Below are 21,813 nucleotides of genomic sequence, written 5' to 3' on the forward strand. Positions count from 1 at the left end.
GAGAGAAAGAGAGAGAGAGAGAGAGAGAGAGAGACAGAGACAGAGACAGAGAGACAGACAGAGTGAAAGAGAGATACAGAGCAAAAGAGAGAAACAGAGTGAGAGAGAGACTGAGACAGAAACAGACAGATGCAGACATAGAGAAAGACAATTCTGACCATGAGGTAGCAAATAAACCTATATATAGCCATGTACTCACGTGAAGTTTTAGAGGCCAACATGGTGACGATGGGACCTCCACCGAAGTACTGAAAGCCCAGAGCTGCTCCCTGACCTGAAGCATTCTCACCCAGCAAATCTGACAACAAGGGAACACACAAAAAGAGTTGATCCAAGGGCAGTTCAAGATGGCAACAACAAAAACTTAAGGTTTTGAAATTTGACGTTGACTTAGGCTAAACAGGGAGTTTTTGGTCATAAGCAGAGGCACTATTAACTCTGAGTTAAATTAATACCGTTTGAAGTGAAACTCTACGGGTATAGCCGGCTTTCTCGACCAACTCTTCTGTATTCTGGAGCTTGTCAGACCTCTTGATATGGTTGGTGCGGCGCTGATACAAGCAAAGCCACCACCATAGTTCTAGACTACATTGATTTTTTACTTTTTCTGAAAATATTTTCTGCAACTTGCCTTCACTCAAAACGAAAAGATTAAATAAAATTTGTTTGAGAGCTGAACTTGACTCAGAGGATGAGATCTCCTAACCCCGTAAACATAGTACATAACACAAAGATTGTTATTTGACTAGTCAGCCTTAGTTTGTTTTAATAGAGGTTTTACAGCGCTCGCAACTGCATAAGGTCATATGAGCGCCTAGGGGTGGATGTCAACAGAGAAGTCCTTACAGGGAATCGGGCTTACTCTGCTCACCTCTCTAGTTTCAACATCACAAAGTCTGCGTCGACTATCAAGGCATCCGGGAAACAGCGGGTCAAAAGAGTGTGACAAACATACAAAAGAAGTAGAGGAAAATGACGATAGTAAGGATTAGGAAAGAAAAAGCAGCAGTTCCCAGTTGCAGTTCAGGCACAGTTATGAGCATGACATTGATGAATCAGCCCATTTACAATTACAATTCTACAGTGCATAAGAACATGGTTAATGTCTCCCCTTTGGGAATGGCCTAAAGCAGGGATGCCTACCTCAAAATTCCCATTTCAGGTAGATTCAGGGTTAGTTTCAGGTAGTTTGGCCCCAAATCAGGTAGTACAAAGACAAAGATGGAAAAAAAGATGATAGTTGCCCCATCGAACACGCTTGATTTTCGTGATATTGGGTAATTATAATTTGAAAACTTGTTTGTGCATACACGTGTGCGTGTGTGTGTGTGTGCGTGTGCGTATGTGAATGCGTGTATGCTCAAGCGTGTGTTTATAAGTGGGGAGGGGAAGGGGGTGTTTGGGTGCGCACAAGTTAAGATTAACAGTGTGTAAGAAATGTGGAGAGTTTTTTTTGTTTTTTTTAAACATTTATATTATGTACTATCGTTCAAGGCACCTCCTATCATTCAGTATTGAATCTGGAATTGAGTGCAGGGTGACTGCCAAACTGACTTCAAAACCCCTAGCCCATACAAATAGAAAGTACATTCAAACATATTTTCCGACACTAGCATAGGATACTGATAATGTCTTTTGTTACTTAGAGACAATTTTAACTAGTTTTGCCCGAAAAAAATACAAAATGAATCCTGATCTGGGCCTGTGGAGAGGCAAGAAGAACATCAACTGCCAAAACCATCATGTTTGAAAAAGCATGCGAGACAAAACTTAATATTAAAACCTTTATAGTTAGGCACACGGCAAAGCAAAAAGTGACAATGGAACAGAGCATGTACTGAGAGCCGGAGCTGGAAGGACAGTGAGAGCGTGGGATGTATGCTAAGGATGCTGAAAACCTGGCAATCAGTGAATCACTGCATCATGGATTAAGTACTGATTTTTTTCAAAATGCTAAATCACAGTACCAGTTTTTAATCAGCAACCAGCCATCATGATGCATAGGCATCCAACATAGAGCTTTCCGATGGTTGAAAATGACATTTCCTCATCACTATTCAATTTGTCATCATGGACAAATCCGACAAATCCGGGAACACCAACCTTGAAGATACAATCATCAAGCCTGTACTCTAATGTTCCCTCATTTACGCACTCGAATGTTGAATGTCAAAACCACTTCCACTTATCGTTTTTATTTTAGCATCAGTTTCTTGCACCGCGGCCTTATCCTGCTGCCGTAGATTTTATTGTGTCAAACACCTCCCCTCAATTCCGGAGCCCTGCAGCAACGCTCCTACTTTGAATGAACTTCAATTACGCCAACAACCGCCAGCCGGTCCCTTACTTATGGCGTACCCACACGATGCCAACGCGCACTACTGTAGGTTCATTGAATGGTCACGATGACGGGCCCCACAATCTAGAAATCGGACGATGCTAGTTTTCTTTTTTGTCATTATAGTGACAGCAGTGAGAATATCAATCTAATTTGTATGGCGACACTGTTTTTTGAGCACAGACTGCATGTTACAAATTTTTATTAACTGTAACTGTAAATCTAACGTTACGTCAAACTATCACCGGACAATAATCTGAAAGGTTACGAAAGTGAAAGTAGATTTTGATTTTCTTGACCGAGTCTCAGTATTGATATTAAAACTTACACTTCTGCCTGCCGCCATAGCCGCTTATTCGCGTGTAACGTACTCTCGGACTGGGGAACGCCGAACGAAATACATGTATTACAAACGCGACCGGTAAAATATGAACTCAGTATCCTTTTCAGATTTGGTTTTGAATTAAACGGACAGATATTCCAGCCACAGCAAAAACCCGAAGATAGACAGAAAGAAAGAATGGATGAAAGAAAGGAGGAAGATTATCTATCGTGAGTAGACAGATTTTAGCCGATATGCACATGAAAAACTATTGCTGACCGAACGCACAGATAGACAATGGTCAAGTGTACGAAATGCGCGATCTGGCAGTTTCTAATACAACTTATAGCCGAGAGTTGCCGTCAATTCTGACAAGTTACGGAGGCAAGTGCTGATATCTCGCGTTCTCTCTCTCTCTCTAATGCATGGGGTTGATATGATGATGCAGCAAGTACGGAACTTTCGGAATGTACGAATTGACACAAAAACAAAGAAGAATGAAAGCACTGCAGAACGGGGTTTTTTTCTTCTTTCGGCACCCATAGAAAATCCGGTAGTTTTGACACCTTATCGGTGTGACGCTAGAACAAGCCCAAAATTGGTATCTAACGGAAAAATCGGTAGATTTACGCAGCTCTGCTAAAGACACTTCAGTCAGTGGCACAGCCCCGGGAGGGGGGCTCCTACCTTTATGTTCCTTGAACTCATTGTGTGATAAAGTGTAACCTGACCTTTGACGTGGGACTTACCTGGGAAAATGTCATTGAGACTAACAGGGGGCCTATTGGTGTCGATGGTCAGTTTATGAACGGCTGTTTTCACAGGGAACACGGGCTTGACCACCAGCTTGAAAGGCAGGTTGGCTCGTGCGCTGGTCACACGCCGGCCACCTGTTAAGCACAGCAATTGAGTCGCATCAAGATATTTAATATTTCAATAAAATGTATTCGAAATACATTTTTACTTTGATGAGACTGGAACAAACATAGGGGAAACTAAATTTTAAAGAAAGTATTAAAAAATGGGGGAAAGAGTGTATTTATAGAAGCAAGCTTGTCAACTTCTGTAAAACCCTATAAGGGACACCAAAGTCATAATATCAGATTATATATATATATATATATATATATATATATATATATATATATATATATATATATATAAAACAATGAACACAATTACATCAAGAGGAACTGGCTTTAATGTTATGGGGGGATGAACTTTTGGGGAAACAGTAAAGAACCTTTCATAAGAAGTTATGCCACAGGCACTGCACCCACAACCTTTTGATTGAAAAGCCTACACTCTTTAACCCTATCTGTACGTCATGTCTTACTATCGCATCCATACGAAGTAGGGAACTCTGTGCACCACTTTCCAAAGAGGAAATTTACTCGTTAATCTGATCCGTACATTTTGCAGAGCAGTCTATTAAAATGATTTTTTAAGAAATACTGAAAGTTTCAAAGAGATCTCTGTACTAGAAGCATTCTAAAATGTGAAGAATACAACCCCGGGGGGTACAAAATGACCCCAGGGTGTACGGAGAGGGTTAAATTGTTTCACGGTACCATAACTACCCACATAAGAATTACTACTTTTCAGTACAAGATGATCCCGCCATTCACTGTACTTACCAGAGGCTGAGGTGTATGTGGCAGAGATCTGTACATGCATGTGAGACGGAAGGCCAGGGAACCGCTGGAACACGGCCACAAATGTTTCTGTGGGACTGTTGGGTTCTGAGAATGGAACAAAACGTGTAACTAATATCTCACTTGTTGTATTCACAAACTGCCGACAAACCTCACACCCAAAACATGAGAGTATTCAGAGTTATGAAATATTAACATCAAAACAAAAACCTCCTGTAGAGTGACTGACTTTGACTAGCTTCAAAGTACTGTCATATCTCTGACAGAAAGAACCCTAAATTGCATAAACTGGAAAATTACGACTGGAAAAGACACATTTAGGCTAGATCCTTACAAAAAGATTTTCTTGAACATAGGAGTTGATCTGTCCAGTGTAAGTGTCTTTGAGGCAGGGTTTTTATCTGAAAATAATGCACCAAGTAGCAGTGTTCTTGAAGTCCCCCAGCTCTCTCAATATGTCTGTAACTTTATTCTACTTCATGCACCTTCTGATTGGGTTGTGCATAAAAAAAAGGTGAAGTAAAAAAACTTAAAGTCAACACTCAGTCTAAACAAAAGAGAAGGAAAAGATTACTTCATTCACTTGTTTAAAAAATGCATCTTACAATGGTTTGTACACATGCATATATCTCGTACTATGGGACCTTTGAGAAAATGACAAGACATTCTAGTGGCTTACAGAATTTTCCATGACATTTTTAATGACTACAACAATTTTCAATAAACACCATGTACTATCGAGGAAGAAGCAAAAATATTTAAAACTCCAGTAAGAACTCACCTAGCGAGGAGACGGTGAACTGCGACTGATTGCAGGCCAGAGGCCAAGGACAGTGAATCTCCAGCCTCACAGTGTCCAACAACAGCCGGGACTTCATTTGTATCTGAAGAAGAAATTAAAAGTATAGTCAAAATTGTCGAAAATGGCCATTCATTTTTTCTCAAGTTTTAGGAGAAAAAGGATTGTCTAAGACAGGTGGCTGACAGCATCATTATAATGTAAAAAAAAATGCAAGGGGAAGTGGGACATGGCATTTTGTACAGGTGACTGTCTTGGGCATATGACCATTAACTCACTCAACCCTAGGCCTAGACTTCCAGGTTGTCGGCTCTCCCTAGAGATTTTCACCACTTTTAGAAAAATAGAAAAATAATACTACATTTTAGCATATCCTACCCATATTTGGTAAACATTTTATTCAAACCTTTATTTGTGTGCATTGAAAATTTAAAGGCAAAATCTGTCATAGTATTTATGCAATACTTTGTGGAAAAAGGTCTATATACAGAGTCAAAGAGTAAAAAAAAAGCAAAGAAAGGAAGTACGTTCAAATTTCGCACCCCCTCACATGGTTCACAAATATAGCTTTCTTTTGTTCTAAATTTGGACTTGCACTTCTGGTCATAGTCTGTTTCAAACAAAAATGGTTAGGCTTCCAATTAGGCTATAGTCTGCTTCACACAAAAGTAGTCTTTTCTGTCACCGATACTGCCGACTTTAGGGTTGGAGGGTTGCAAACGCATACCGATATTATCGGCGTTAAGGCTGGGTGGGTTGAGGCAGGTTTGACCGTAATTGTAGAAGCGTTTTAGTATATTGCTTGTTCTAATTAAAAGTGGACCGAGCCATTGGACACAAACTAGAGCAAAAGCAACACTGAGTTATATAAAGGACAGAGGACACCACAGTACACACAAACCACCTGGCAAACGCTCAGAGCTTGGTCAGAGGAAAAACAACTGGACTGTGCATGTTATGACAGATGCAAAGTCAAACAATTATTTATACGGTTAGGTGGTTTTTTTTCATGCAATAATTAATTTTCATAGTGGTGTGCCTGAAAAAAGGTCCCAATTGACGGCAAAGCTATATTTGAGCAACGCAGAGAAAAAAAACAACCCAAAAAGTTGTACAGGGTCACAAAATTTGTTCCAGAGGAAAACACAAGTTTAACCATTTCTAGACAACATATTTAAAGGATTTTATAACATTTTGAGGGCAAGAAATTGGGTTTTCCCTAAACTTTGTTTTTACACTCTGTGTTATAAAATGTGGCATATCTTGAAACTACTCTAGATATTTGAAAAAATTTTTAATTTACCTGTTCAGCATTGAATTTGTTACAACAATATGCCTTTATTTCAATATAAAATAATTTCCAATAAAAGGGATCTTTCTCCAGACACACATACATTAGGCCACTTTAAATCACAAGGGAGCTATCCCAAAAAATAATGTTTTGAGAAAATCGAAGGAAAAGTCTTTGGACCCTTGTTCAGTTTCTTTAAAAGACAAGGAAAGTTTTCTCTATAACGATTCATATATATACACCAATGAAACCAAACTTCTCCGATAGGTAGAGCATGCCCAATTTTGGTGCAGGTCAAGATTTCTGGAAACCCCCAATCCGCTTGTCCTTAAAAACGACCATTTATCTTTTTGTTCCCATCAAAGCATTTTATGTACTCACTCTAAGTGTGGTGGAGGGAACATCTTCTCCCTGTATCTCCAGACCTGACGCCATCTGGATGCAAGAGGGAAGACACAAGATGAATATTAGCATAATAGTACAAAGTAGAGTGCCTGAATGTAAACAGTGTTTATCAGGACAGAAATAATCGTAACAAAATTCATAAAAGTTTCAATATTTTCCTTTTAACAACACAATTTCTTCAGATTTCTGCCTTCCCAATGTCCCTCGACCATCTCTTTAGTCTTATAGCAGAGAGTGAGAAAACCACAAACTCTTAACAGAATAAGAGAACCGAGATATACAGGCACCCGGGAACAATACAGGCAAAAACTATCTTCAATATCTTTGCTGTTATCAATCATTAAGGAAGGTTGTAGCTATAGAAGTGAGGACTTTCAGTTCACACTTTTTTGTTAGCCAGTTTCCTAAACTCCAGGAGTGTCAACAAGTAAGATGACTGGTTTTCCATTAATTTTAAACCTAAAGTCTTTTGGCAAAGCAGAAAACTAGATGAACGTGTCAAGTATGGAAGAAGTGCTCTGCACGAAAATCTCTCTGTAAAGCTGCTGATCAGCCTCATAAAGCTTGCTCAGCTTAGCATAGAAGCAAGTCTCAAAATTTCTCCCCAACGATTGCTTTATAAATATGTGTATTTTCTTAGCAAAAAAGGAGTAAAATCTTTTTTAAAAAAAGTATAATCCTTCCTAGCTCGTTCCAAATGAGCTTCATCTCTCTCATGTCCCTTTCCAAAGATCTCCTCCATGTTTCCCGTGGCCTACCCTTGCCTCGTGCTCCCTGTGGGTTCCACTGCAGCGACTGTCTTGAAATGTTTCCGCTGTGCTTTCTGAAGGCGTGTCCCATCCATTGCAACTTTCTTGGTCCTATTTTTACTTCTATATCCTTCTGTCCTGTTCTTTCTCACAGCTCTTCATTTCTTATTCCATCCTGCCACTTAATTCTTAGGATACTCCTCATACATCTGTTGATGAAAGTCAGGACTTTATTCAGCGCTGTCTGTGTTGTCTTCCAAGTTTCGGCACAGACTTGACATTGGAATTAAAGAGTCGAATATTGGTGCGCAGTGAGATGTTGCTTGCTTTCCAGACATTTGATAATTGGTTGAATGCTGACTTCACCTTGGCAGTTCTTGCTTTTACATCTGCCTTGGTTCCACCTTTACCATCGATGACACTTCCAAGGTAGGTAAATTAGTTCACTTCTTCCAAGGGAATGTCTTCCACTGTCACCGCACGACTTGAAACTTTTCCTAGTTTCACTACTTTCGACATACCCGGATGTATACTTAGGCCAACACTCCTTGATAGGCTGTTGAGTTCCTTGGTCTGTTCTTGCATCTGAGCATATGTGTATGAGAGAGCAGTGCAAAGTCATCAGCGAAGTCCAAGTTGTCCAGCTGCAGCCAGGGGATCCACTGTATTCCATTGCGCTTGCCTCTGGTAGCTTCTTTCATGACCCAGTCATTTGCCAGTATTTTTTAAAATGTACTCGTGAACAAACTGCTAGGACTTATATACTGTAACAGGCACTGACAACTGTAGGGAATAATGAGCACTCCGTTTCCAGTAGACATAATCGTGAAATACAAGTTAGTCTGGCAAGTGGCACTCACCGTGACATCATCCAGGTTAGGACTGACGTGAACATTCAAGGTCAAGTCTTCATCTGTCTTCAAGCTTGGCGTGATCACTGAGGACATAGCAACAGATACATTCATATGCTTGTGCTTAACGAAACACGCATGCATGCACACATGCATTAAGGCACACATGCACACAAACAATACATACTTCTGTCTGTCTGTCTGTCTCTTTCTCTCCTGTCCCCTCTTCATATTTATGTTTCTCATAATCAATGCCTTACAACCCAAAATATCTGCCTGCCTGACTATGTACGTTGCCATTTGTACACACAATCTAGATTGTACAGTGTGTACACATATCATAATAAGCACAGCAAAGTGTTACTCTCTAGTCAAAACCCTTATTTCAACACAATACAGTTATGAAACAGAATCTCCGATTTTACAATCCAAAACTACTGAGATAATTGAGTGGTAAGAAAAAAGAAGAAAGAACACTATGACTAACATATGGCATATATTTAAGGAAGTTGTTAGGGAACTCAGCACTACCCACTGGGGGACTGTGCAGTCCCCTAGCGCTGCTTTGTGCACTGAGGGACTGCAAACAAACAACCTTTGATCTTTGGATTGAGGTCAACAAGCCATTATCAGACATCAACAACATTTAAATTTCCTCCCATGACTCCCAAGACAAATTGGCAACATGACGTCTGATTCGACTGTTGGCGATGTTTTTGGCAGTTATGCTATTCTGTTTGAAAAAGTTAATGAGTATGGCAGAGCCACCCACTGTTTTTTTCTGTGTGTGAAAGGCGAATGTTGAAAGGTTTGTTGATCCAGTAGAATTGACGTAGACTATATTTTAACAGTTCTTACATTGTAGATCTAGATCCTAATGATACATAGGCCTATCTTGATATAGTTAAGTTAATTAGTATGGTGGGAGAATCTCGATCTGGAGCCAATATCTATTTATTTAACTCACTTCAGACGGTTCACGCAACAGTTGCATGACCTCCGCCGCGACGGCTCCCACAAGCCCTGCATGACCAACTTTGGAATTTTTTTTTCGCTCTACAAATCACGCACGGATCGCGAGATCCGCCTCGTACCCTTGTTTGGCCAAGCCTGAGCTACTTAGACTTCGTTTCGTATCTTTGAGGCCGGTACTTTTTAAGTTATTGAAGGTGAAGGACAGTGACCCCAACTGGGGTTGAACAGACCGAAACTCGCACTTTGTTTTTTTCTATACAGCTGATAGTAATCCGACAGTCGCGTCGTAGTAACGGTCGAAGAAGTCGCATGAACAAGAATCACATAATTTCGCCGTTTTCTATACTTCTGTACGTTTTACAAGTTCTAGTGTCTCAGAATATGATGTGTTTAATAGTAAGGATCCTGGATATGTACCCGAACACAGCCCGAGTCGTAGTTCTAGGGCTAGATCTAGCACTAGTACTGGTGTTGTTTTTCGCGTAACGAAATCACAACGTCGTGCCGTACATCTGTCTCATGTAATTCAGTGTATGGGTCTGAATCAATGCACAGACCAGCTTTTATATTTTCACCAAACACTCGCACATGGATTCAAATCAAACCAGAACACTGAACTTTTATTTTAGTTGTTGTAGTGAATTTCATACTACCTGTCACGTCTCTGGAAATTTTTCGGAAAATCAAATTCATGCCAATTTTTAAAAAATCATACAAATTAAAGTATTAGACTTGGACAACTTTAGTTTTTTGTATTAGATTAAGCTTGAATGTTACTTTACTGTGTCAAAACATAATTACAATAGGGTAATTCTGAGAGTTGTTGTGATTTATTGAAATACCCCCCCCGAAACGCCAGTCTTCAACGCTTGTGACTGGTGAAAGGGCCCAGTCGTAAGTGAGTAAAGGCGAATTTGTCATTTATGTCGACAGGTTTGTTGATCTAGGATCTATCTAGATCTAGTAGTACTTATGACATAAACTGTAGACTACACTACATGGTAGGTCTTCAATTTAAAAATCTGCAGTCTGGATCTGTAATATCTAGGGCTAGATCTAGTTTCGATCTAGATCTAGTAGTAGGCTTAGTATTAGTATTATCAAAGATTCTCTACTACCAAGATATTGCAATCCTTCTTTGGGTTTTTGTCCCATGCCGAGTCGGGCCCGCTTTGCCGTTTAGCTCGTGATGGGCTATGTCACTTGGCGACGCGAAGTTGGTTTCATCACCGATTGCTTTGGGTGTGTGTGTGTGTTTCTTTGCAGTCTCCCAGTGCACAAAGCAGTGCTAGGGGACTGCACAGTGTGGGTAACGCAAGGGGCTAACAACTTCCTATACTTAAACCTCAGTTGGTTTTTCTACTCAGTACCATTCTCTTACACCTTGCGGTAAGATCTCTATTCTTGTTATCCAAATAATAAATCCCCAACTTCACTGGAGCTCACCATTGTTTGCACTCTTGGCTTTGACGTGTTTCATAAGTCTGGACATCTCGGCGTCCATGCTGGCGTAGTTGAGGTCTCGAGACTCGACCTGCGGAGGGCTGAACACTGACGGGTCGGTGCCAAGGTACATAGTTTCCAGCCGGCCAGACTCACTAAGTCCTACAATGCCACCACGTAAACTCCTGAGAGAGAGACCCAGACAATTCAGTAAAGAAATATATGACAATCAAACTTATAAACTTTTCCAAGACTTTGGTCTCTGTTCTCAAGTCTATAACAATTTCTTTTCATGAGAAAATAATTTTTCAGCAGGAAAATCCAATCAACAATCACATAGAGCTATAACAAGTTGAGAAGTATAAAGAGGAACATATATTGCCAGTACTTATAAATGGAAGGAACAAAAAAGGTTCACCTCCACAAAGATACAATGATTTCTGCAAGAGAGACTTGACCTTAAGAGATTTCACCTTTAGAACTTGGGAACAGGGATCCTTAGTCATTACCACCTCTTCATCATACCCCACCCCCCTCATGCCATGTCTTCTCATTTCTGGGTTTCTCGACTTGTGTGCCATTTCAACACTGCAAGGATATCTAAAATAACTTTGGTGCCCATATCTGGAAAATGGATCCCTTGCTATATGAGACCAGAGATACTCACTGGAAGTTTCCGACTCTGACTTGCACAGGAACAAACTCCATTTTGGCGACCCACTTGAGCGTGTAGTCCTGGTAGACCATCAGAGACTTGGTGTGAGTCCCCACCAGGTAGTTCACAGAGTTCTCCGACACTGGAAAGTTAACAGCCAAGAAATTTTTTATCAGCTCTGATTATTTCCACAACAGACTTCATAACAGTCATCCTGGCAAGCCAACATTTTTTTCATATTTTACAATTCATTCATGAGCAAGCCATTCATTGAATTACTCCAGATAACAGTCTGTGGCTACGATAGAAGACACTTTTCATCAGGAACTGAAAAATAAATTTCAAAATTTTCTATTAAGTCCAAAAACTTTCCAGGTAACCAGTCCGATGACTACTCATTCGTGCGGGTGTCTGTGTATGTAAGTGTGTGTGTGTGTGTGTGTGTGTGTGTGTGTGTGTGTGTGTGTGCGTATTTACCATTCTGCAGCAAATTTCTGTAGGTAAAGACCAATGAAATGTAATCTTATCTTATACTGGAGAACCAAATAACCACATACAGATCCATCAGCAATAGAAAAAAGAATTATAAGGAAATCGAGTACTTGTGAGCACACAGGTAACACGTCTTCTCCAAGGTGTTCATACTGTACATTTATGAAGATGAGAGGGATATGGTTGAATTGTCTGCAGAGGCACACTTACAAGAACCATAGGGCAGAAAGCAGCAAGGGTCGTACTCAAGTTTCTTGGCAAACCTCAATGTTCCATTATCGGCAATACAGAAAATGCTGCGTTCTCCTGTAAACAGTAAGAAAAAAAAACCATACTATGTACAAGCAGTATCTGGAAAATATTCAAAACAAATAATGGCAGTGTTTGAAAGGACGATAAAGAGTCTTCATAAAAACATTTGCATCAACTAATTTAATTTGAGTCTTCTACAGAATATATTTTTAAAAAACCAACAACACTTCGAAACTCTGTCCTGGGGGACAAGTTGAGAACCTCAATAAATCAATATCCAGCATTGTAACATATCAATCACCACGTACATCCAGTTTTATGAATGAAGAATCAATCTCCAGTGTTGGAGACTTGCAGCATATGGCAGAAAACACACAGGCAATGCTTGGATCTACTTCAGATGGCCTATTTTGGCAATTTTTCAAAACGAATGTACAGTATTGGATAAGGTATCAAAATTTTGCTTTGACCCTGTAGATTTCAGAAATGTATGTCTCAAGGGCAACAGCCATCTTGTTATGTATTAAAGTGTCCGTAATCTCAGGTACCCAGGCATGATCGTTAAATTAAGAAAAGTTCAATCTACTCACTTAAAGTGTTTTGAATTGCCAATCTCTGCAACAATTTTTTCCAAACTGAAAGCAATATACTCAGAGCAAACATCAGCAAAAACAAGCACAAAACTCAAGAATTTAAGAAAAAGGGAGACAAATTAAGCGAAGCTGACTAAAGCAGGGTTTATAAAAATACATTTATTACAACATTTAATGAGAGGTACATAACAATAGGTCCCGAAAGACACTTTAACGCGAGTGCATGAACTTAAGTTAACCTCGTCAACGGACGGCCCCCGACACGTGGAGTCATGTCACGTGATCTGAACGTGCGATTGAAATGGTTTTACTGACGGGTCTTGATGACTGGCCCTACTAACCAGAACTGAGACAAAGCCTGCTTTGCAAGTTTCTGTAGAACTACGAATAATCATTTGTATGTCGCAATTGAAACAGATATTAGGCCATCATGGGAGAATTCTGAGTGGAAACAAAAACTAAAGTAGATCTTGAGAATGTCCCAAGTCGGAATGCAAAATCGATACTACTTCCATTATAGTTTTTTTTAAATGTGTGAGCAAAGTTCAAACACAACTAGGGGCGAGTCAACTACTAAAATCCAGCATTGATATTTCGGAAAATAGTGCTCCAAGTTCCTACTGACAAAAACTTTAAAGGGTGCTTTCAGCGACAGAGAATAAGGGCGTGAATTTTTTTTTAAAATCCTGCGGAACAGACAGAACAAAACATTCAGGATACACATGATCGAAATCAGGAAAATTGGGATGCTTGAGATTGGGGCGAAAAATCAGGACATGCTGATTAAATCGGAATTAGAGGCAGGTCTGAATTATCCCATTTCTGAGAAAGCTGTCCAGAAAACAGAAAGTGCCATTTTGCCCTCAGCTGCGTTTTCTACCATACCACCTTCTGGACTCAACCAATCAGATATATAAAAAAAACAAAAAACATACAGTGCAAAAATCAGTCATAGACATACCAAGAACCAGTACACTTGGAGCGACATTCGTGTACTCCAGGTAAGCCAGATCAAGGGCTTGTTCTCCAATGTTGTAGACCCAGTCAGCCTGTAGACAACAATGACAAAATAGAGGATACAAAAGGACTTTGAGCCCCTTTGACAATTGTTCCCCCGAGGTCAAAATCAATCTCAAGCAATAGGCTTACCTGTATCAGGGGCTTTATACATGGGTGGACAGCCACTATCACTGAGCAGGATATGATAATCTCAGTTTTCAAATAATGGGCCCTCTATAATGCGATCGGACATAATGCATCTAGGAAATTTTAATAAAGTATACTACATGAAGTGTGATATATGTCGTGATGCAGTGGAATCAGGCGCTTGTCAATTTTAGGGCATGTGGAGTTACTGGTACAATCTGAAAGCTTATTCATTTACTTTGCTTTCAATGAAAAAAATATCCATCTATCTTGAATAGAAGTCGAGATATTTGCAAAGGAAGCAGGTGAAGTTGCCTGCTTTCATTCGTAAAATTTGCGAAAAAATGGCTGCCAAAGTTTGGTAACTTCAATAGCTTGAGAGTCGTTGCAAATTGAAAAAACACATATTTTATGCCTTTATTCAACGTTTTCAGTAAAATTCTCTAGGAAATGTGTTTTATGCGGACACACCAGGTGTAGAGACAAATAACAAAAAATTGATAAAAATTGCCAAAATGTATGAAAAATTCCTGTTTCTTCGATTTCTGTACTTGGACGAGCGCCTGATTTCACTATTATGCACTCACATATTACATTGACGAATTGAAACATGTGATATAAAGAAAAATATACGAGTCAATTTGGTCACAAAATTTTCTGCACAAGAATAAACAAACTTGCTTCTTAAAATATTTTCTTTTAATAAAATCATTTAGAATATACCACAAATCTTTTTTTTTAAGCAACGTTTTGATTATCAAAGCACCTCTTTCAGGTAAAAACAGATATGGTTATATTTGACAATGCTACATTGCACAGTATTTATACACTGACCAGACTGGCACAAAATTATTAATTTTCTTACACGCAAGGGTTCACAATAACTAGGCCACAATCTGCAAAAATGATGGAATTCTTCACATGTTTTTCACTACTTTAAAAGTGCACAGAGGGTCTTAGGTATTTTTTGTGACATTTCAGCTAGCTGTAATTGTCTAAGACGCTGTGTAAAAAAAAGAAGAAGAAAGTGTGAGTTACTCACCACCACTTTCTTGCCAGACTTGATGTTCTGAGTCTCCTCTCGGCCCCCAGTCTCAGAGGCCACTGCCAACACTTGATATCTGAGCAAAAGATTAAGATTTCAGTGTAACAGCGGTAGTCACAATCATCACCATTCAAGGGTAAAAAAAACCAAACAAACAACTGGACAACAGAAACATCAAAGAAGAAATTCATGAAGCAGACCATCCAGTGTACCATCAAGGACAAGTCTAATCAAAGACAAGAACAAAACAAGCAAGGAGCCTTTTATCTCATAGGAACATTTATTCCAAGCGTGGTTTGTTTGTCTGATATGTAAAAGTCGCATCCTCAGAACAGAAACCAAATAAGTTTATTGGAAAATGAGATGCTTATCTCCCATACAAAACTGCCTATACGAATCCTGGTCGGAACAGGTTTAGTCACAGAATAAGTAACTTAATGTATTTTTTTTTTTCATTCTAGATCACGGGTCCTGTGTACTCAAACAAGAAAAGTATACAAGTGCAGAGTAGCTGCCACATGAGAGTATGGGGTGGGGAAACTGAAAACACAAACAAGCCTCACTTGTAGGCCTCTACTCTCCATGAACAGGATGCCGTAACAAAGGAGTCTAGCCGTGGCATATATTTAATTGGTCCTGGTAACAGTGCTCCTGGCAGGAAACGGCTGAAGGCAAAGCTCTCCTGCTCAAATATGGACACCGTTCCATCCATGGATTGCACACAAATGAAATCCTTCCCTGAAAAATATAGCAATTTGAAAATTGAACAATGTTTATAGCTCTAATCAAATCTTCTTTTCCAGATCTCATTGTGTATAAATTTACATGTAAGAGGAGCAAATTATTTTACAAGCAATAGTCGAGAATATGCTTCGTATCTGACATTTTTCATGGAACCCAGAATATCTCTTGTTTCAGTAGTGTCAGCTAAATCAAGGACATGGAGCAAAAATAATTTTAGCACTTTGCCCCCACGGGACACCGATCAGCGAAGGTGTGATATAGCTTGTACCGCATGTGTAACCTGGTCCACGGGGATAAATTTTGCGCGCTCTGCGCTGCGTGGGCGGATAGTGTTACAGGACAACAAAAAAGATCAGTAACAATTTCGAAATGTCCACATTAACCCCAGCACATGTGGTGTTCCACTGTGTCAGCCAGTAATAGTCTTTGAGTAATATTGCAAAGTATTACACAGTTTAGATAATAAAGAGAAAAACTGCTATCAAACTGCTGGATGAGTTAACACTGCACCACACAACAGAAAGCTGGAGACACTGAAAACAACAAAAACAGTAAAGCAGGTACATTTATTTCCTGGGCTAAAAATCATTCTCACTGTGTACAAAGACGAAAAGTGTCTAATGACTATTATATCTCAGGCCCAGGGTTTGCTTTTTGAATGTGTTTATTAACAGCAAGCGTACTTTTATACAAAATAAGCAGACAAAGGTTACTGTAAAGCAAAGATATTGTCCTAGATGAAAAAGCGCCCTTTTCATAAATTATATATGAAATTGAAATTTAGTGCTTTTAGAGTGTTAAAAATGGCATTTAGGAGCCTGTTTGAAGAGATTATCAATAACCCATATCACCTATTTTTTCACCAAGATTTTGTCTCGTTTGATTTCTCTAAATGTATATCTTTAAACTGCTGGCAATGTTTAAAAGCAGGTTCCCCTTGCCACTGCTAAGCCACTATAATTCATAATTCAATTAATTTGTCATCGCGCCACTGACAGAAAGCAAAGCTGGGAATAATAAATAGACATGTACCTTGACAATAGAATATAGCTACCCAGCGTATACCCTAATTTTCCTCCATTTTCATGTTTGAAGGCTGAATGCCACAACCTAGGAACACCATTTCGAATCATTCTTGATTTTAGTAGTATTTCTTTTACCGTGACCCTATCATGTTTCCATAGCCATAGAATCATCGCACTGACAATTTCTTGAGATTTAGACAAATTTGTAAAAGAGTTTCTTTCTGACAGTGATTTTCTGTCTAAAATCACAAGTCAATTTACTAGATCAATGGGCAGATTTTCCAGCCGTGGCAGCAATTTGAAGGCAGACAGAAATAATGAATGAACGAAAGAAAGGAGGAAATTGGCACAAAAAGTTCGTTATCATGGCAAGCCAGATTTCGATCAGTTTGCAAGTAAGAATGCATTGTCAACAAACCTACAATAATGAATGCATAGCAAGACAACGGCCGATAGCAGGAAATGCGCAATCTGGCAGGTTTCTATAACATTAACTTATTGCTGAGAGAATTATCATTAATATCCGTAAACTGTGCAAGACGATACGAAGGCGAGTATAGATCCTCCACCATGGAATTTCGGTAGCCGTATGCTATCTCACTTTTTTAAGGTGGGGAGTTGATAATGACTGAAAAGCAAGTACGGATCTGTCAGAAAGTTCGGAATTCCATAAAAATACAGAATATTGGAAGCACAGGTTTTTTGGAGTCTTACTTGTCCACTGTGTTGGGGGTCACTGCAGTCAGAACATGTCCATCTCTGCTCTCCCTCCCTCTTCAGGATCCATCCCAGAGTCTGTCTACTTACAGTCTCCATCATAATCCGGATGGAGATCCGTCAGACTGGTCCGCACAGATGGCTGAGTTTCCCCTCTCCTCTTTGGATCCCCTTCTCCTTCAATCTACCTAGAGTGTGGGAACCGCTATCCGCCCTATTCTTCCTCAAATTTTCCCTTACAGCGGTTAGGACGGTTGGTGGGTCCAATGTCAAATTCCCTCCCACTTTTGCTTCTCCATCCAGTTTGTCTGCTCTCTCGTTGCCGGTTACCCCTGCGTGACCCGGGCAGAAGATCCAGGCCACTCTTTCCAGGCTGCTCTCCCTGATTGTAGCCTTCCAGTCCACATACAGCATCCCTTTCTGTACCTTCTGTAGTGTACTCATTGAGTCAGTAATGATTACTGCTCACTGATTGCTCGTGTTCTTGATCCAGTGTAGAGCTTCACTTATGGCTTTTATTTCCATTCACATACTTGATGTTGTCAGTGCAGTTGCTCCACTTTGCTCTTTCACTACTACCCCATCAACTCTGACACTGAAGGCCCAGCCCGATTTGACTCCTCTGTTGACTGATCTATCCGTGAAGATCACAGCATCTCCGTGTTCGCTATGCTCTTCTATCTGGGTTTCAATTTCAGCATTTGTAGCTCCAAGTGGGAGTATTTCAAAATACTACTACTACTCTCAAAATTACCCTATTGTATTCATTTTTTGACACAGTAAAGTTAAATTCAATTTTAATCGATTAAATCAAACAAAAGCAGTCTAGGTCTAACACTTTTATCTTTATTATTTCTTTAAAAAATGGGCATGAATTTGATTCGCCAAAAAATTTCTAGAAACATACGACAAATGGAATAAAATTCACAACAAAAACAAAAATAAAATTCAATGGGTTCGGTTTGATTTTGCAAGCGTGTGAGAATGTTTGGTGAAAAAGTAAAAGCTAGGTTGTCTGTCCATGCAGACCCATACACTGAATGACATGAGGCAGATGTTGTGTTTGCATTGTGCTAACAGCACCACTTCTAGTCCTAGTGCTAGATCTAGCTATAAAAGTATGAATCGGGCCAGCTTCGGGTATATATTTAGGGTCCTGACTATCAGACACATCATATTCTAAGTCACTAGAACTAGTAGAACTAACAGAAGCATCAAAAACAGCGAAAATATGTGACTGCTCATGTGACTTCTTTGACCATTACTTTGACACTAACATGAACTTTCTAGACAAAAACATAGAGTACATTTCGGTCTGTTGAACTTTAGTTGGGGTGACGTCCTTTTCCTTCAATTGCTTAACTCTTCATGTCCATAGAGGATTTTCATTCTGACCGAATCCTCCCAGGGACTGATCCTATACAGCAGAAGGGTGGGATACAAAAGTCTCTATATAAATAACTTTCAAACTACTAGGCCCACATCAAAACTTTTGGTATGTCTGTGTTCAGAAATGAAAGTTGCATTTATTGGTGTTCATTTTAGATGCCTTTATTGAAGTATAAAAATAGACTAGCAAAAAAAAAATTGTTGCAATAATTCAATATTGCATAACACCTTTCACACAAATAGCCTATGGGTGTAACTTTATAAAACTTGAACACAGAGCCAAAGTAAAAGAAGCAAAAAATGTTGACATATATTCTAGGATTACATCTATGGTGGCTGTACTTTGAAGCCCATTCTTTTGAAATACACCTAAATAAAAAATGTTGTATCAGAACCCACATCCTGCATAAAAAGTGTAAACACAGCTAGATCTAGATCTAGATCTCAATATATACACCATTTGTTATACAATAAATCAAAAACTTACATTTATAGTTTTGTTTGAATATACCTAAAAATGAAAACTGTGTCTTTATACAAATTTTCAAAGTAGTTTTGAGTAATTCTTTGAAGTATCCAGGTGTAAGATAAGGTGCAGGCCAACAATGAACACATATAAAAAAGTCACATTCACATAGGCCTACATATTATGATGAATAGAGCTTTGGCAAGATCCAACATCTAGATCTAGATTTATGATATCCAAATTGAATGAAAATTTTGTCCCAGTATAATCCAAACAATAAAACTGTCACTATAATTATTTCAGAAGCAATCTTCAGCCATGATGATCTCCCTAACCAACACAAACAAATTAGACACAGAAGATCAGCTGTTGGGAAACAAGCCATCAAATCTAGCATACGTGCCCACAATTCGCACAAACGCTACAAAATGAAAGTACAAACAGAAAAAGACCTCTTTTTTCGGGATTTGCGACCATAATTTCAGTTGATGTCGTGAAATGTTACTTTCGCGTGTATTTAATGAAGGCTAGTGTAGCGAGCCGCTGTGAGTGGCTCGCCGGCCAAACTCGCTTCACGCAGAGCCGCTCCCACTGGCTCACCAGACATGAAGAGTTAAAAAGTTACCTTGCAACTTCTGCAAAACTTGGCACAAAATGAAACAAGTGGTAAAACTAGCACTGGAGTCCATTTGCGTACATGTGACGGAAGCACAGTTTTCGGAACACATCCACAAATTCCATCCTATTAAGGGTGCGGAATCCGTACCAGCGAACCGACCACCAGTGACGGAAACCATAGTCAGTGAGTTAAATTAAAAGTACAAAACATGTTCCTTTATGTACCTCACACTGTAAACAATATTTTTAAAAATGACAGCACACCTTTGACTCCTCCAAAACATCCATAGCAGAAATTGAAGGCTGTTCTCTGAAGATTGTGTTCGTAGAGCAGGGCAAACTGATACTGACTCCCATGCTCCACTGTGCCTGAGATGGCTGTAAAAAAAAGGCAGAAAAAGGTCATGTAACCCATGCAGAAGAAAGCAAGAAGCTATAAAAGCTATTCACAGTTGGCATAAATCTCAACCAGGCAACACTTCGATGATGCTGTACATGATCTGATCTCTCTCATGAGCATACAACAATTTGTGTTACTAGGAAATAGATAACACGAGCTACAGCATTTACCTGATCCAAAAAAAAAATCCTCTTGAAAAGACTGCTCTTATACAAATCATAAATCAGTTTAAATTTTACATATACCCCCCCACCCCCAGAACATGTCAGTTACCAGTATACAGAAATTAAATATCCTCTACCATTTCACCTCAAAGACAAAGTTCTCACCAGAAACATTGTATACTGCAAGCTTCCTTGGATGCAACACCGCCAGTTTCAGGACCTCAGAAGCTCTGATGAAAGAGACATGTAAAATGAAGAATATTATTAACCCATCAAGCCACGCTGTTCCTTAAGAAGGAATGCAGCATCCTCCTTTATTTATCTGTCCAATTTCTTTGCCAGAAATAACATCACCTTTGTGATCTCGGAAGTCCAAGAACTCTGGGAAAGTTAACACACAACTGAGGCCTACAATAGAGGTCAGGAGAACATCCATCTTTGAAACAATATTGCCTGTATGTAACTCTATCCTCCTAGAACCATAGTAAACAAACTAGCATTTAACTAAAAATTCCTAAATTAAAAAAAGCACCCACATAAAATAAATCTAAAATCCTGGAAAATTCAAGTCACTGCAGAAGAAAAGAGTAAAGAGACATGCATAAAGGCACATTAAGAGCTTAATTTACAAAGAACAATTCAAAATTTTATCCACATACTTCGCTCTTTTGCAAATACTCTGATCTGTAACAAAATTAAAGTAAAATGTATCTGCACACTAAAAAAAGAATTCTGAATCTGAGTCGTCGAAGAAACATCAAAACAAATCTTGGCAGCAGAATTCATCCTCAACTCATAGCCAAAACAATTTTTTGCAGTATTAGAGAGCGAGACTTACGAGGAGAACCTGCCGACCTCCACCTGTAGAATGGCCTGCTTGAAAGCTTGTTCCACCACCACATCCTCCACGGGGTTCTCCCCAGCAGGATTGGGCTTGTAGATTCTCAGGATGCCCTGGAAGCTGCCGATGATGATCTTGTCTAAAACACATAAGAACACAGCAGACACTCAACCTCTGAGAACACAGTTTACAATGTTGATATGTATGATAAAAAGATAAAAAAGAAAAGAAGCTAAAAATATATTATGACACTTATTAAATATCAATCTATCCCTCTGTATCCATTTATCATTCAATAGCAAATTACAGAAAGCCACAAGCCTGAGGGGCACAGAAACAAAAAGCTTAAAAAGTATAGACCATTTCACTAGCAGGCTTAAAATACGACTTCAGTTGTGTAACTTTGAGCCTGGGGCATTCAATCCTGCCATTTTCATT

The 21,813-nt window shown here is 39.3% G+C and overlaps 1 protein-coding gene across 1 annotated transcript in view; it reads right to left on the reverse strand.

The window, feature by feature from the left end:
• LOC101847698 (protein PTHB1) overlaps positions 1 to 21,813 on the reverse strand; it is a 42,089-nt gene that overhangs the window by 11,766 nt on the left and 8,510 nt on the right. The window contains exons 3-17 of the mRNA XM_005112241.3: positions 21,373 to 21,514; positions 20,700 to 20,764; positions 20,235 to 20,348; positions 15,575 to 15,749; positions 15,009 to 15,087; positions 13,782 to 13,869; positions 12,186 to 12,281; positions 11,496 to 11,625; positions 10,832 to 11,013; positions 8,420 to 8,496; positions 6,787 to 6,840; positions 5,097 to 5,199; positions 4,298 to 4,402; positions 3,410 to 3,550; positions 200 to 298 (exon numbers count right to left, since the gene is read on the reverse strand). Of these exons, the coding sequence (XP_005112298.1) occupies positions 200 to 298; positions 3,410 to 3,550; positions 4,298 to 4,402; positions 5,097 to 5,199; positions 6,787 to 6,840; positions 8,420 to 8,496; positions 10,832 to 11,013; positions 11,496 to 11,625; positions 12,186 to 12,281; positions 13,782 to 13,869; positions 15,009 to 15,087; positions 15,575 to 15,749; positions 20,235 to 20,348; positions 20,700 to 20,764; positions 21,373 to 21,514 (1,650 nt within the window). The remainder of the gene's footprint in view (positions 1 to 199; positions 299 to 3,409; positions 3,551 to 4,297; positions 4,403 to 5,096; positions 5,200 to 6,786; positions 6,841 to 8,419; positions 8,497 to 10,831; positions 11,014 to 11,495; positions 11,626 to 12,185; positions 12,282 to 13,781; positions 13,870 to 15,008; positions 15,088 to 15,574; positions 15,750 to 20,234; positions 20,349 to 20,699; positions 20,765 to 21,372; positions 21,515 to 21,813) is intronic.

Source organism: Aplysia californica, unplaced genomic scaffold (genome assembly GCF_000002075.1).
Source record: "Aplysia californica isolate F4 #8 unplaced genomic scaffold, AplCal3.0 scaffold01216, whole genome shotgun sequence".
Taxonomy (NCBI): domain Eukaryota; kingdom Metazoa; phylum Mollusca; class Gastropoda; order Aplysiida; family Aplysiidae; genus Aplysia; species Aplysia californica.